The sequence below is a fragment of the Eulemur rufifrons genome, chromosome 5, assembly GCF_041146395.1.
Source record: "Eulemur rufifrons isolate Redbay chromosome 5, OSU_ERuf_1, whole genome shotgun sequence".
Classification (NCBI taxonomy): Eukaryota; Metazoa; Chordata; class Mammalia; order Primates; family Lemuridae; genus Eulemur; species Eulemur rufifrons.
In genome coordinates, this window is record NC_090987.1 from 42501546 (window position 1) to 42519235 (window position 17690).

The 17690-nt window shown below is 36.4% G+C and overlaps 1 protein-coding gene across 2 annotated transcripts in view; it reads left to right on the top strand.

Annotated features, from left to right (window-relative positions):
• The window catches only part of USP14 (ubiquitin specific peptidase 14), a 50883-nt gene that overhangs the window by 28495 nt on the left and 4698 nt on the right, over positions 1–17690 (top strand). For both annotated transcript variants that reach the window (XM_069468530.1, XM_069468532.1), the window contains 7 exons: positions 356–486; positions 1343–1423; positions 1789–1874; positions 2679–2793; positions 7452–7517; positions 7671–7763; positions 8867–8995. In XM_069468530.1, the coding sequence (XP_069324631.1) occupies positions 356–486; positions 1343–1423; positions 1789–1874; positions 2679–2793; positions 7452–7517; positions 7671–7763; positions 8867–8995 (701 nt within the window). The remainder of the gene's footprint in view (positions 1–355; positions 487–1342; positions 1424–1788; positions 1875–2678; positions 2794–7451; positions 7518–7670; positions 7764–8866; positions 8996–17690) is intronic.

Genomic DNA, 17690 nt, shown 5'->3' on the forward strand with positions numbered 1-17690 from the left:
AGAGTGGCAGAACAGTAACATAATGCCTGTTTGATCCCTAGACAGAGGTTGTGTGTTCTCTGCTTTGAATTAATACACTCTACTTTGGGAAGAGAAAGCCTGGCAAGGACATTGAGAGCGTTAAGGCTCAGAAGTTGTTTGTAGGTAGTGATTGCATTATAAAGTCTTTTAAAGTTCTTTAAGATTTAAAAATGAGTATTTTTCTTTTTCTCATTAAGGAGTCCAACAATTGCAAAAGGATAGATATATTTAAAAATAGTTAAGCAGGTTTTTGTTTGTATTAAGACTTAATTTACAGTAGCATATATTAAGTATGTCATTATTTTACTAAGGCAATGTTTGCTTTGTTTTTAAGCCCTTCGAGATTTGTTTGATTCCATGGATAAAACTTCTTCTAGTATTCCACCTATTATTCTACTGCAATTTTTGCACATGGCTTTCCCACAGTTTGCGGAGAAGGGTGAACAAGGACAGTATCTTCAACAGGTAATCCGGGCAAGACTTTTTTGTTCTATAAATGTAAAACTGAGGCTTCCGACACTTACTGGAACATATTTAGAAATAAAAACATCAGTCTGCTCCAGTTCACTCCACTATTATCTCCTGCCTAGAGTAGTGCAGTAGTTTGTTAACTGATCATCTTGCTTCTGCCTTTACCCCTCTGCGGTGCTTCTCTACACAGCCCCAGTGTCCTCTTTAAACTGTAGATAGGATTATGTTGGTCCCTTGTTCACCCCCCAGTGATTTTCTACCCCAGTCCCAAATCCTCTAGCCCCTGGCTCCCTCTCTGAGCTCATCGCTGCCACTCTTCCCCTTGCTTGCCTCTCTCCAGCCAGGCTAGCTTCCTTGCTCTTCCTTAAACCCTTCAAGCTCTTCCTGCAGGGCCTTTGCTCTTGTTCCTTTGGCTGTCAGTTAAGTGTAAGGCTGGTTCCTTCACTACCGTCAGGTCTCATGGTGCCAAGGCTTCGGGCTTTCCCTGACTACCTTATTGAGGTAGCACTTTTCCCTTCTGCTGATCACTTTCTGTTCCTGTACTGCTTTTTTTCCTTCATAACCCTTATCTCTAGCTGAATTTATGTTCTCACTGCTATGTATTCCTCATATCTAGAACAGTGTTTAGCATGAGAAGGAGCTCAGAAAGTATCTGTTGGATGAATGAATAAACTATTCTGGAATTCTTTATCTTTTTTGAAGATAACATAATACCTAATTTGGCTTAGTATTTTTAAAGAAGAAAAGACAACTTTCTCCCCTAAGGAAACAGTAATTATTTTGGAAGGATTTTATAGACAAGATACTATCACTGCCAGGATTACTTTCAGTGTCATTTTTTAAACTGTAGGATGCGAATGAATGCTGGGTACAAATGATGCGAGTGTTGCAACAGAAATTGGAAGCCATAGAGGATGATTCTGTCAAAGAGGTAATGGAAATATATTTGTGATTATAGACTTTCATTACACCTTAGCTATTTTTGTTCCCCCCGCCCCCAAAGGCTTGAAATAAATTCATCTTAATAGGGAGATGTGTATTTGAATACTTCAGATGCTTAATCTGCAGTCAGAATTTGAAAGCTTATGTTTGACATTTGAATTTAGTGTATTTATTAATCTTAATTCATTGAGCATCTGTAATCTCTTGTTGTTTAAATAGTAGGATTTTATAGAAGGGGACTACATTTTAAACAGCTTAAACACGTGTTACTAAATTGAATTGTATGGAAGGAAATATACGTTAATATCTATATAAAGTAAAATTGGAATTTTTATTTCATTTTCATTTTTACAGACAGATTCTTCGTCTGCATCAGCAGTGACGCCTTCTAAAAAGAAAAGTTTAATTGATCAGTTCTTTGGTGTTGAGTTTGAAACTACGTATCCTTATGAGCCAAGATTTGTATAGACTGTATTCATAACTTACTAGAAGTAAATAGCATAAATAGCATAATTGGCTGATTGGTGTGGTGGGTAGGGCAGAAGAAAAATTCTTTAGAGGTTTTTATGCCCCCCAAAATATAATGGAATTAGGAATTTGGAAAAATATACCCATTGGAGTGACCTTGAAGGTTAGAATAGGATACTTACTATTTTTAAATAATACTATTTTATATATTTATTGAAGGATATTCAATATTTTTTTCCTAAGAACATCGTTAATAGTCTACCTCATTAATTCACCTCATAGAGCATTAATTTTTAGTTGTATGAAATGGAGTGTGTATCAGTTAAATTATATACATGAAATTGAACCAATTCATAAATCATGAATTTAGGGAAGTACTATTTTCTAGGTCATGAATAGAAAAAATTAGAAAGGATTTCTGTTTACCTTTGGGTTGTTAAGACCATTTTAAAACCAAACTAAATACCAACTTTTTGATTAGAGTTTATTGCAGTTTATCTTTAATATATATTTGTATATTAAATGTATATTAATATATGTATTTAATATACACTTATTAAATGTATGTTAAAAATAAGTATATTTTTTATAGAGTTGTTGGTAGACAAATGAGCATTCTTCATATAGAGTATGTTGAAATGAATCTCTATTGGGAAACCAAAATGTTTTAAATACCAGTGAATGATACTGTTAATACTATTAGGATAATGTTATATTCAAGATTAGTTAAACAGATCAAATATCTATTGGCATATTCCTTATCTTATTTTATAAAGAATGAAATGTACAGAATCTGAAGAAGAAGAAGTCACCAAAGGAAAAGAGAATCAGCTTCAACTTAGCTGTTTTATCAATCAGGAAGTCAAGTATCTTTTTACAGGACTTAAATTGGTAAGGACAATTATAATTATCATTATTTGTGAATTCTGTATTTGTGAATGTGCCTGCTTGCTAAAATTTATTTTTAACCTCAAAGTCAGTACTCACTGTGCTTTAATGGTCATTTGTAGACACATGCAGAGCAGCACATATTTTGAGTTGCCTGACAAACATGGTCCCAGTTGAGGTCAAACACGGCAGTACTCTGCCTTCTTGTTTCAGCTCTCCTGCTGTAAATAAGTATCCTTTTAGCAGCAATTTTAGTGCCATGTTTTTTCATTTTTGTGCTTTTTTTTTTTTTTGGTGATTTTGCTGTTTAAAATGACCCCTAAATGCAGTACTGAAATGTACTGTCTTTTGCTCCTAAGTGCAGGAAGGCTGTGATGTGTGTTACCAAGAAAATACACATTAGAGAACCTTCATTTGGGCCTGAGTTGTGTAGTGCTGTTGACTGTGAGTTCAGTGTTAACACTATAGCTGTAGAGGAAATAAGGTGACTTTAAACAGAACCACACATAAAACAAGGGTATGTACTGATTGGTTGATGACAGTGTTTTGACTAGAGGCTTGCAAGAACCTAACTCTGTATTTCCTCTAGGAGCAATGGTTCAATATTCATTAAATCAGTGCTCATGGTATCTTTGTAGAACATAACTACTATGAATAACAAAAATTAACTGTATAGTTGGAAATCAAACTTGAACTAGCTTTTTGTTTCATAGACAAAAACATTATTTACATGGTTGCGTAGCCTAACAAATATTGCAAGATCTTTTATTAATCAGTATGGATATTTGTCACACTGTAAAGTAGCACCTAATGCTTTGATCTGTGCCTTGCTTTATTTTAGAGCACTCAAGAAATGTTTGTGGAATAAGAGATTTAATTTTTCCATAGAGATAGTTGTTTTCATGGGCCCTATAACTTAGTTGGACTGTTAACTTTTTTTTTTTTTTTTTATTTTGAGACAGAGTCTCACTCTGTTGCCCGGGCTAGAGTGCGGTGGCGTCAACCTAGCTCACAGCAACCTCAAACTCCTGGGCTCAAGCGATCCTACTGCCTCAGCCTCCCAAGTAGCTAGGACTACAGGCATGTGCCACCATGCCTGGCTAATTTTTTTCTATGTATTTTTAGTTGTCCAGCTAATTTCTTTCTATTTTTAGTAGAGACTGGGTCTTGCTCTTGCTCAGGCTGGTCTCGAACTCCTGGGCTCAAACGATCCGCCTGCCTTGGCCTCCCAGAGTGCGAGGATTACAGGCGTGAGCCACCACGCCCGGCCTGGACTATTAACTTTAAGGAAAGTTGCTTAATCTAAGCTTCTGTTTTCTTTTCTTTTTTTTTTTTTTGAGACAGAGTCTCGCTCTGTTGCCCAGGCTAGAGTGAGTGCCGTGGCATCAGCCTAGCTCACAGCAACCTCAAACTCCTGAGCTCAAGCAATCCTCCTGTCTCAGCCTCCCGAGTAGCTGGGACTACAGGCATGCGCCACCATGCCCGGCTAATTTTTTCTATATATATTTTTAGCTGTCTATATAATTTCTTTCTATTTTTTAGTAGAGGTGGGGTCTCGCTCTTGCTCAGGCTGGTCTCGAACTCCTGAGCTCAAACGATCCGCCCACCTCGGCCTCCCAGAGTGCTAGGATTACAGGCGTGAGCCACCGCGCCCGGCCTAAGCTTCTGTTTCCTTACATGAAAATGATAGTAATTAGAGAGTCGTGTGGATTAAATGACAGTTCATGTAAACCTGTGGATTGCCAAGTCTCTGCTTGTAACCATTAATGGTGACCATATAATGTATTGTCTAAACCAAGACACTTTGCAAAGTGAATGAGGGTATATTAATACTTATGAGATATAAACTGGGATTGTGCTGTGCAGATCAGGTCATAGAGTCATTCTGCCATCATGCTGTTGTGCAGTTTAGGCCCTAGAATTTAACTTAATTGGTTTGTGGCAGAGCCAGAGCTAGAACTTGCTTCTCTCATTATTCAATTAGTATTTTTTATAGTGCCATACTAAAGAATACACATACATAAAATGTAGACTTCTGCTAATGAGCAGAATGATAAAATACAACAGTTTTGTTTGCTGCCTTATTAACTTGGTATGGTTTGGGGAGTACGTGTATCTCTTAAAGTATCTTTCAGTTTGAACTGTTATCTTTTAATAGTTTTTAGATTGCAGTTCATGTGATTCTACTGATTTCAAAGGCACTGGTAATTGGGATTGTTTATTTTAAAAGTTAGCCATTGTAACATCTAGATATTTGAAGATGGCAGAAATTAAAAACATTTTTGTCAGTCTTCTTTCCTGTCTCTTCTAGCCATGACCAATAAGGACAGGATTTTAAAGAAGAAAAGTGGTAGTGCAGCAAAGTCAATGAAATAAAATGAGACCTTTGAATAGGTCTTGTTTACGGAGGACTAGCTTGGGCAGAAGGGGTTGGGGTTGATAGCCATTGAAGTGGGGCAAGGATTATATTGATAAACAAGATGATTTGCTATCAGGGAGCTCCCATCTACAGTTTGGGGTAAGGCTGATGAGGGGACGAGTTGGCATATAAAGACATAGAAAGAAGGAGAGAGACTGATATTCTTTGCTTTGTGACACTGAGCAGAGAGTTTTGGTGAGGTGATGTGAGTATAATGACTTTCAAGAGAAGTTAATTTGAAAGCACACAAATACTAGCTAACCACCGAGAGTTCAGTCACGTTAATCATGATGTGCAGGTTTCATGACATCAAAAAACAAAATAATAAATGTTAATTGGAGAGTGTGGAGTTGAATGCTTTGGCAGATTCTCCAGGATGATATTTTCTTCATAATTCTGTAAAATTATGGGAAAACTAAATATACTTGGAAGTTCTAGATGATAGTAGATTGGTGATAATAGATACAATTTACCCAGTGAATAGCATGGCACCAGATATACTTTCTTGAAAAACGTGTATTCCTGAGATGTATTTATTTTCTTTATAATTTTTAAGATGCTTTATCATAATTTTTCTGATTATTCTTGAGTAATTTGGCTCCACGTTTCTCTATTTGCTGCTGAATAAAGTTGGTTAAATGTTAAAAAGCTACTCAGTGATTCCTTCTGTAATGTGATTAGTAATTTTTAAAAATCAAACTTTAAAAAATTATTACACAAGTGTAATATGCTTAAGCATTAAGTTTTAATTCTGATTTGCTTTTTTCTTAAAGCAGAGCACATTAGTGCTAACTTTTTAAATAAAAAGTTAGAAATAGTAGAAAATATTTATTGAACATAATTTTATTTCATAGTTTATTAAACATAGCCAAATAGTTTCCCAGGTTTCTACATGTACTAACTTGTATAGTTCTAATACTAACACTATAATGTAGATACTATTACCACTTTTTGCAAGTTATGCCCAGAAGGGATAAATATCTTTCCCAGTGTTTCACAGGCTATAAGAAGTGGAAAGGCAATCATGATGGTTAAGATTTAATTTCCTACATCTGTTAGATTAACAGGGGTCTTCTGTGTGATGACTTTTCTCAAATTTAATGATAATTGGTGGCTGTTGGAACATTGTTATACCTAAAGCATAAAGAATCAGAATTTCCTACATTCTTTTAATTTTCCTGTAGTATGAATGTTCTGATAATTCATAGAAGAGTGACAGAAGGCCTTGTTATGTTATATGAAATATAGTATAAATTTTCTGAGCATCATTTGGGTCATAACTAAGAAACTTCAAACATTATTTGCACTCAGAGGAATTCACACTGGTATAAATCATTTGATGTCTTATCAGAATTGAACAATATCTAAAAGTCTTTGCATGTTTTTTTTTTTTTAATTTTTTTTTTTTTTTTGCAGTCTGGTATTCTTTTTATTTCCACTTGACTTTACACCTTGGGCATTTTCCCTTAAAATTATGATTTGAGAATGTGATTTTAATGACCACGTAGCATTCCATCATATGAATCTAACATCTATTTAACAAATCCTCTAGTGCTGGGGATTATAAATAAATTGTCTTCATTTTTGGGGGGAGTTGTTTTAATTTTTTTTGTTATTGTGTACTATGCTGCTAGGAGCTTCCTTGGAAATAAATCTTTGTGCACATCTCTAATGATTTCCTTAGGAGAAATTGTTATAAATGAAATTGCCGTATCAAAGGGTGCATGTTATCATTATTCACATTGTTTCTCAGTAGTACAAATCCATTGATGTACTGTACATCTTCTATTAAGTAGTGTTAATTTTTAAAGAATTAGAGGTAGGATTCTGTATTATAGAAAAAGTTCTTTAAAACTAATGTTTGGGCTGGGCATGGTGGCTCACGCCTATAATTTTAGCACTCTGGGAGACTGAGGCAGGAGGATTGCTTGAGCTCAGGAGTTCGAGACCAGCTTGAGCAAGAATGAGACCCTGTCTCTACTGAAAATAGAAAAATTAGCCGGGCTCAGTGGTGCACACCTGTAGTCCCAGCCACTTGGGAGGCTGAGGTAGGAGGATCGCTTAAGCCCAGGAGTTTTAGGTTGCAGTGAGCTATGATGACGAGACTGCACTCTAGCGGGGGTGACATAGTTAGACTCTGTCTCAAAAAAAAAAAAAAAAAAAGAAAAAAGAAAAAAACCCAAAAAACCACAAACACAAAAACCAAGCTAATGTTTGGTCTTCTGTTAATGTTCTTTTTTAGAGACTTCAGGAAGAAATCACCAAACAGTCTCCAACATTGCAAAGAAATGCTTTGTACATCAAATCTGTAAGTTGTGTAGTTCCTTTTGAAATTGAATTCCATTTCAATGAGAGATTTCCAGTTAGTTAATTTTACCCAGTCTTTGTTTATACCACAAGGAATTAAAAAATTGTGTGATATTTGAATGTGATAGGATTTCTTTCCATTTTCTCTCCTCAGTCCAAGATCAGCCGGCTGCCTGCTTACTTGACCATTCAGATGGTTCGATTTTTTTATAAGGAAAAGGAATCTGTGAATGCCAAAGTTCTTAAGGTTAGTAATGAACTTTAGTTTGTTTATAAAATGTAATTCTTGAAGGCAGTCTCTAACTTACAGTGGGTTTCTTTATTCCTCTTTAGGGATAGTTAAGCTTTCTTTAAAGTATTTAGAGGAATTATTAACATTAGACAAGTGATTCTTAAGCAAGAATGTATATTGGAATTATCTATTATCCTTTTTATTTTTAATTATACTCATGCTTGGCTTCTCCCCTTTAGGCCCAAACATCTAATTCTTAGATGGGGCCTAGGGTATTACAGATTTCAAAAGATTTATAGATTGTTCTGTTGGATCTCCTGTACTGTCCAGAAACACTGCCCTAGACCAGATCCTCAGCTTTAGAGATACTGATTCAGGTTTGGGGATGAGAATGAGGTAGGAGATAGTGTAACACACTGCACTATATTGTAGGTGGTGCCTTTCTTCCAGGTAAAAGGAAGGAGCGTTAAATCACTGGTGCCCAAAGAGGACTTAAATTATAATCCCTTGTTAGGAGCCAGCCTTATGATCTGTGTGGAGCTATAGCTCTGCTACAAATCCACAGAGTCCCTGATCCTTGAGAGGCATATAATTCTAGCCTCATGAGCTGAAATTCGTAGTATATTTTCCAACATACTTAGTGTTTTATGAGAAGGTTAAATGAGTTTAAGTATCTACAAGTGCTTAAATATTTATTAATATGTTACTGAACTGTATCACTATTATTTCTGTGTAAAATTGTATTTCAAATGAAAAAAAAAACAAACCCATTTGTAAGTTGACTCCAGTTTTGGGGATCTGTTTCCACAGCAACTCGTCTAATATTTCTGAAATATTTCTTAGGTCATGTAAATTTTGGTACCTCCTCTGTGGTCAGTTTTATGGGTTAGACTATTTAATGGAAAAATACGTTTTGAAAATTTCTTGCCTTAAAAAAGTTAGAACCTGAGTATGATTATTGAAGATAAGCACTAAGGTGTTTTCAAGTGCAGATTTCCAAGTGATTTTCATAGATTTTATTTTCAACTTTATTTGTATTATAAAAACATTACTTTTAACGTGTGGTAAGTATTCTAAATAACTGTGTTTATAATTTTTTCTTTTTGGTTTGCACATAGGATGTTAAATTTCCTCTTATGTTGGATGTGTATGAGTTATGTACACCAGAACTTCAAGAGAAGATGGTCTCTTTTCGATCAAAATTCAAGGATCTAGAAGATAAGAAAGTGAATCAGCAGCCAAATACAGTAGGTTCTTATGCTGACTTTATACTCCTAGTATTTTAATCTTTGATCTGTACTCAGCAGTTACTTTGTATTGTTAATCTGCTAGTAAAAATGGATGAACCTATATTATAATTAGCAGATACATCTTACATATATTAGTGCAAGCTTTTAAAGTTTTAGGTGGGTTTTAGCATAAGAAACAAGAGCTTTATGTACAATGAGCAAGTCCTTGATGGTAGAATAAGCTTAATATTTTCTTTGCCCCTATAATCTATAGCTCATATTACTTTTATATTTATCTTCTCAAAGTACTTCATATAACATTTTTTTATCTAATATTTTCAGAGTGTGTTTATTATTTTCCTTGTAAGGCATAATAGAATTATTCCCATTTTTAGATGGAATTGGAGAAGGTACAGAATATTGATTAATTTATCCTCACTGTGACAACTAAGTCATATCTTTTTTTTTTTTTTTTTTTTTTTAAGAGACAGGGTCTGTCACTCAGGCTGGATTGCAGTGGTGTGATTATAGCTCACTGCAGCCTTGAACTCCTGGGCTCAAGTGATCCTCCTGCCTCAGCCTCCTGGGTAGCTGGGACTTAGGCCACAGACCGCCACACCTGGCTAATTTTTAAAAATTTTTTTTGTAGAGGTGAGGTCTTGCTGTGTTGCCCAGGCTGGTCTCAAACTCCTGGCCTCAAGAGATCCTCCTTCTTGGCCTCCCAAAGTGTTGGGACTACAGGTGTGAGCCGCTGTGCCTGGCCTAAGTCCCATCTTTCGATAGATGCTGCTGGCATGCCTGTAACTGCTAAAATCATGGCCATAGCAACTTTATATTTAACAAATTATACTTTAGGTTCAGATAAGGTACAGGTAAATAATATGTTGAATTTTTTTTTCCTTCAAAATTAAAAAGATTTTCTGGTAACTAAAAGTAAAGTTTTGAAATTAAATTTTGCCCCTCCCAAAGATCGGGGCATTGGTATAGCCCGTCTGGGGGAGCAGAGCCTACCACAGAGACATGAAATTACCTCAATAACCGTCTCCTCCGTGCGAACTACAGTCAGTGACAGAGAGGGTAATCCCATAGTTTAACACAGTGCCTTCCATCTCAAGCTATTGGAGGACAGTGGAGTCATACCCACAAGTGCGATCCACCAACTGGGTGCTTAAGCTGGGGGATTAAACTCGCTAGTCTCCATTGGCAAGAGATGAAGACAACAGGTCAGAGGTAACCCAACTTGCTAAAATACCCCTAAGGCAATACAGGACCAGCCCACCTCTCCCCAGCACTGTCAAAGAATGACCCTTGGGGATAGGGCTATACACTAGTCCTAGCACCCCCAGTGCTTGACCAAGTAGCCTGATGAGAAAGAATCAGTGAAAGAATGCAGGAAACATGAAAGGTCAGAGAGAAAAGTCATCTCCAAAAGAAATCATTAGATCCTCAACAATGGACACAAACTTAAATGAAATGATTAAAATGACATAGGAAGAATTCCAAATATGGATTGTAAGAAAACTCAGTGGAATTGAAGAAAAAACAGAAACACAATACAAAGAAGCCACAAGAACAATGCAAGAAATGAATGAAAAATTCTCTAAAGAAATTGAAGTATTACGAAAGAACCACAACAGACAGACTGGAAATGAAAGAGGTATTCGAGGAAGTATAAAACACAGTGGAAAGCCTTAAGAACAGGGTGAATCACGCAGAATAAAGAATCTCAGAGCTTGAAGATAATGCCTATGTGCTAAACAAATCAGATGAAGAAAAAAGAACACAGAAGTAAGACATGAAAACAACACACAAGAAATGTGGGATTATGTAAAGAAACCAAACATAGGAATTACAGGCATCCCAGAGAGAGAAGAAGAAAATACACAAGAGCTAGAAAATCTATTTCTTAGAATAATGGAGGAAAATCTGCTTGGCCTGGCCAGAAATCTAGATATTCAGGTACAAGAAGCACACAGAGCTCCTGGGAAACTCAACATGAAAAGGCAATCACCACGTCACATAGTTATTAGGCTGGCCACAGTAAACATGAAAGAGGCAGTCCTTCGAGCAGTAAGACGAAAACAGCAGGTGACCTACAAAGGATAACCCATCAGACTAACTGCAAACTTCTCAACTGAAACCTTACAAGCCAGAAGGAACTGGGGACCCATCCTCAATCTTCTAAAACAGAAAAATGGCCAACCTAGAATTTTTTACCCAGCAAAACTAAGTTTCGTTTATGAGGGAGAAAAATAAAGACTTTGCCGGACAAGCAATCACCGATGAAATTTGCAAAGACCAGACCTGCCTTGCAGGAAATACTCAGACCTGCATTATACACTAAACAGAGCAATAGACACCCACCAAAGTGAAATCACTCAAGAGTTAAAAGTTCAGAACGCTGATTCCACAATGGCTTGAGAGATAAAACAAAACAATAAGAATTTATCCAACAGTATGAACAGAAATCTACCCCAAATATCAATTCTCTCAATAACTGTGAATGGCTTGAATTATCCACTGAAGAGACTGGCTGAGTGGATTAAAAAACACAAGCCAAGTATCTGCTGTCTCCAGAAAAATACATCTTACTCACAGAAGTGCTTTTAAACTCAAGGTGTGAAGGGTTGGAAAATAAACTTCCAAGGAAATGGAAACCAAAGGAAAGCTGGGGTAGCTATTCTTACACCACATAACGTAAACTTTAAAACAGCAAAAGTAAAGACAAAAATGTTCACTATATAATGGTGAAGGGAAAAATCCAAGAAGAAGACTTAACAATTCTTAATATCTATGCACCCAACACAGGAGCGCCTAGATATATAAGGCAAACCTTGTTTGCCGTAAATAACATGATAAACAGTAATGCCATAGTAGCTGGGGATTTCAGCACCCTGCTGTCTGAACTGAACAAATTCGCCAAGCAGAAAATAAGCAAAGAAACTGTGGACTTAAACAGAGCTCTAGAACAAATGGGTCTAACAGACCTCTACAGAACATTCCACCCAAATAAAGCTGAATGTACATTCTTCTCATCAGCTCATGGAACTTTCTCTAAAATCGATCACACCCTAGGCCACAAATCAGATCTCGACAAATTAAAAAAAATAGAAATTATACCAGGTATCTTCTCAGACCACAGTGGCATAAAATTAGAGATCAATTTCAGCAGAAACACCACTTCACAAAGTCAGGGAAATTAAACAGTCTATTGCTGAATGACTGTTGGGTCAAGGAGGAGATACAGATGGAAATCAAAAGATTCTTTGAATTAAATGATAATGGGGACACAAGTAATCAAAATCTGTGGAATACAGCAAAAGCATTCCTGAGAGGAAAACTAATAGCATTAAATGCCCACATCCAAAAGACAGAAAGGTCACAAATCAACAAATTAATAAACCATCTCAAAGAACTGGAGAAGGAAGAGCAAATCAATCTTAAATGCAGCAGAAGAAAATAAGTAAGATCAGAGCAGAACTAAATGAAATTGAGAACAAAAGAACTATACAGAAGATAAATAAAATCAAAAGTTGGTTTTTCTAAAAGTTAAAAACTGACAGCCTTCTTGCTAGATTGACAAGAACTAGAAAGGATTCTAATAAGCTCAATTAGAAATGAAAAGAGAGAGGCCACTACAGACATCATGGAAATATAAAACATTATCTTTGAATACTATAAAAACCTATAGGCCCGAAAACTACAAAACGTGGAGGAAATGGACAAATTCTTAGAAACACACAACCTCTGTAGGCTCATTCAGGAAGAAATAGAATTCCTGAACAGGCCAATATCAAGAACAGAAATTGAGGAAGCAATTAAAAATCTTCCAACAAAAAAAAGTCCTGGATGGGTTTACACCTGAATTTTATCAAACTTATAAAGAATAATTCATACCTATATTGCAGAAATTATTCCACAACATTGAGAAGGATGGTATCCTCCCCAACTCATTCTGTGAAGCTAATATTACCTTGATACCAAAGCCAGGAAAGGACACAACAACAACAACAACAAAAACTACAGACCAATATCCTTCATGAATATAGATGCAAAAGTCCTCCACAAAATCTTAGCAAACTGAATCCAACAGCACATCAAAAAATAATTCATCATGACCAGGTGGGCTTTATTCCACAAATGCAAGGATGGTTCAACATATGCAGATATATAAATGCAATTCACCACATGAATAAAAAGCAAGAACAAAGACCATATGATTTTATCAATAGACGCAAAAAAAGCATTTGACAAAAATCCAGCGCACTTTTATGATAAAAACTGTTAACATAATAGGCACAGACGGGACATACCTTAAAATTATTGAAGCCATATATGCTAAACCCCCAGGCAATCATACTGAACGGGGAGAAATTGAAAGCATTCCCGCTTAGAACTGGAACCAGATAAGCTTGCCCACTGTCTCCACTTCTATCCAACATAGTGCTGGAAGTCCTTGCCAGAACAATCAGACAAGAGAGGGGAATTAAGTGTGTCTGAATGGGGGCAGAAGAGGTCAAATTCTCACTCTTTGCTGACGATATTATATCTAGAAATTCCCAAGGATTCAACTAAGAGACTCCTGGAATTGATAAATGAATTCAGTAAAGTCTCAGGTTACAAAATCAATGCACACAAATCAGTGGCATTCATGTATGCCAGTAATAGTCAAGCCAAAAATCAAATCAAAGATGCAACACCTTTCACAATGATATCAAAGAAAATTATGTATTTAGAAATATATTTAACAAAGGAGGTGAGAGACCTATATAGGGAGAGCTGTGAAACACTGAGAAAAGAAATTGTAGAAGATGTAACTAGATGGAAAACCCTACCATGCTCACGGATTGACAGAATCAATATTGTTAAAATGTCCATACTACCTAAAGTGATGTACAGAATTAATGCAATCCCTATCAAAATACCATCATCATTCTTTACGGATCTAGAAAAAATAATTCTATGCTTTGTATGAAACCAGAGAAAACCTCGTATAGCCAAAGCAATCTTAAGCAAAAAGAACAAATGGGGAGGCATCAGTCCACCGGACTTTAAGCTTTACTACAAAGCCGTAGTAACCAAAGTAGCACAGTACTGGCATAAGCACAGAGATACAGACCGTTGGAACAGGACTGAGAACCCAGATATAAAACTATTCTCATATTGTCATCTAATATTTGACAAAGCAGACAAAAATACATACTGGGGAAAAGAATCCTTATTCAATAAATAGTGCTGGGAAAACTGGATAACCACATGCAGAAGATTGAAACTGGATCCCCACCTGTCACCTCTCAGAAAAACCAACTCACAATGGATAACAGACTTAAAACTAAGGCATAGAAACCTTAAGACTTCCAGAAGAAATTGTTGAGAAAACTCTGACAGACATCAGCCTATGCAAAGAATTTATGAAGAAGACTCCCAAAACAATCACAGCAGCAACAAAAATAAATAAATAGGACCTGATCAAATTAAAAAGTTTCTGCACAGCCAAGGAAACTATCACGAGAGCAAACAGACAACCTACAGAATGGGAGAAAATACTTGCATGCTACAGATCTGATAAAGGGCTGATAACAAGAATCTATATAGAACTTAAGAAAATTAACAAGAAAAAGTCAAACAACCCCATCCATAAATGGGCAAAGGACATGAACAGAACCTTTTCAAAAGAAGACAGAAGAATGGCCAGCAATCATATAAAAAAGTGCTCAACATTTCTAATCATCAGGGAAATGCAAATCAAAACCAAAATGAGATATCACCTAACTCCAGTGAGAATGGCCTTTATTAAAAAGTCCCAAAACAACAAATGCTGGTGTGGATGTGGAGAGATAAGAAGACTTTTATGCTGCTGATGGGACTGCAAATTAGTACAACCCTTGTGGAAAGTAATTTGGAGATATCTCAAAGAACTAAAAATAGAAATACCATTTGATCCAGCAATCCCACTACTACTCAAAGGAAAAAAAGATATTCTATAATAACGACATTTGCACTTGAATGTTTATGGCAGCACAATTCACAATTGCAAAGATGTGGAAACAACCCAAGTGCCCATCAATACATGAGTGGATTAATAAAATGTGGTATATGTATACCATGGAATACTACTGAAGTACAAAAAACGGTGGTGAACTAGCACTTCTTCTGTTATCCTGGATAGAGCTTGAGCCAATCCTTCAAAGTGAGGTATCACAAGAATGGAAAAACAAGCACATGTACTTGCCATCGAATTGGTACTAACTGATCAATACTAAGGTGCTCACATGGGAGTAATATTCACTGGGTGCCAGTCAGGTGGGAGTGGGGTGGTGGAGTGGATAAACTCACAACTGATGGGTGGGTGTGCTCTGTATGGGGAAAGGGCAAGCTTGTAGCCCTGGCTTGGGCGAGACAAAGGCAATATATGTAACCAGAATTTTTTATACCCCCATAATATTCTGAAATTAAAAGAAAAATTAAATTCTGTAGATTACTATTTGTACGTGTGTGTTTGAAAAGCAGTTTTTAAAAAATTAAACTTTATTTTGAGATAGTTACAGAATCACATATAGTTGTAAGAAATAATGCAGAGATCCTTTTGAGTACTTTTTACCCAGTTTTCCCCAGTGGTAACATTGTGTAAAACACTAATACAACATCACAACCAGGGTACTGACATTGAAATAGTCATGATACAGTACATGTTCATCACCACAAAGATCCCTCATACTCGCCTTTTGCGGCCACAGGCCCACTTCCCTTCCGCCCTATGCCCTCCTTAATTCCCAGCAACTACCAACCTGTTCTCCATTTCTATAATTTGGTCATTTCAGGAAAGTTATATAAATGAAATAAAAACTCTTCCATTTTTTAATGTAACCTTTTGGGACTGACTTTTCTCTCAGCATAATTCTCTGGACATTCATCCGTGTTGTGTATGTCAGTAGTTCCTTTGTTTTTATTGCTGAGTAGAAGTCCCTGGTACAGATATACCATAGTCTGCATTTGCCTATTGTTTGCCTATTGAAGAACATGTGGATTGTTTCTTGTTTTTGTCTATTGTGAATAATAAAGCTGCTATAAACATTGGTGTCCAGGTTTTAGTGTAAACACAAGCTTCATTTCTCTGGAATGAATGCCCAAGTGTGCAGTTGCTAGGTTGCACATGGTAGTTGCATGTTTAGGTTTTCAGGAAACTGCCAAGTGTTTTCTGGAGTGGCTGTACCATTTTACATTCGCACCAGCAATGTGTGACTGATTCACTTTCTCTGCATTCTTGCCCACATTTCGTGTTATCACTATTTTTCATTTTAGCCATTGGATGGAATAGAGTTTGTAGTATCTCGTCATGTTTCTCTGGTGGCTGATGAAGTTAGTCTTCATGTGTTTATTTGCCATTTGTATGTCCTCTTTGGTGAAATGTCTCTTGTCTTTTGCCTGCTTCTTAATTGGACTGTTTGTTTTTTCACTCTTGAGTTTTGAGAGTTCTTTATATTCTAGACACTAGTCCTTTGTTGGCTATGTGGTTTACAAATATTTTCTCTCAGTCTGTAGCTTGTCTTTTCATCCTCTTAACCTAGGGTCTTTTTTGTAGAGAAAAAGCTTTTTAATTTTGATGAAATCTAATCTGTTTTTTCCTTTGGTTCCTTCTGCTTCTGATGTCATATCTAAGAAACCCTGGGCTAGTCCAAGGCCACAAAATTTACACCTATGTTTTCTTCTAAGAATTTTATAGTTCTGGTTCTTCTATTTAGATCTTTGGTCTATTCAGGGTTAATTATTTATATGGTGTGACATCTGGTCCAAATTCATTCTTTTGCATCCAGTTGTCCCAGCATCATTTTTAAAAACGGCTATTCTTTGCCCATTGAATGGGCACCTTTGTAGAGAATCAATTGTGTGAGTATATTTCTGGGCCTTTTTTTTTTTTTTTGGAGACAGAGTCTTGCTCTGTCGCCCTGAGGGGAGTGCAGTGGCGTTATCATAGTGCACTGCACCCTCGAACTCCTGGGCTGAAGCAGCCTTCTTGCCTCGGCCTCCTGAGTAGCTGGGACTAGTGGCACGCGCCATGATGCCCAGCTAATTTTTCTATTTTTAGTAGAGACGGGGTCTTGGTCTTGATCAGGCTGGTCTAAATGCCGGAGCTCAAGCGATCTTCCCGCCTCGGACCCCCAGAGTGCTAGGATCACAGGCGTGAGCCACCGCGCCCGGCCTGGACAATCAGTTTTATCCCCTTGGTCTGTGTGTCTTTCCTTATGCCGGTACCGCACTGTCTTGATTACCTTAGTTTTCTAATAAGGCTTGGAATTGTGATATGTCAGTCCACAAACTTTGTTGTTCTTTTTAAAGATTGTTTTAGCTATTGAGTCCCTTGTATTTCCATATATATTTTAGGATCAGCTTGTCCATTTCTTCAAGAAAAGTAATTGGAATTTTGATAGGGATTGTATTGAATCTGTGGATCAACTTGAGAGTATTGCCATTTTAATAGTATTAAGTTTTACAGTCCAGGAACTTGATGTGTCTTTCTATTCATTTAGGTCTTTAATTTTTTTAATACTGTTTTTATAGCTTTCAGTGTACAAGTCTTATACTTTGGTTAAATTTATTCCTAAGTAGTTTATTCTTTTTGATGCTTTTGTAAATGGTGTTTTCTTAATTTCATTTTCAGATATTCATAGCTGGTGTATAGAAATGCAATTAATTCTTGTGTATTGGTCTCATA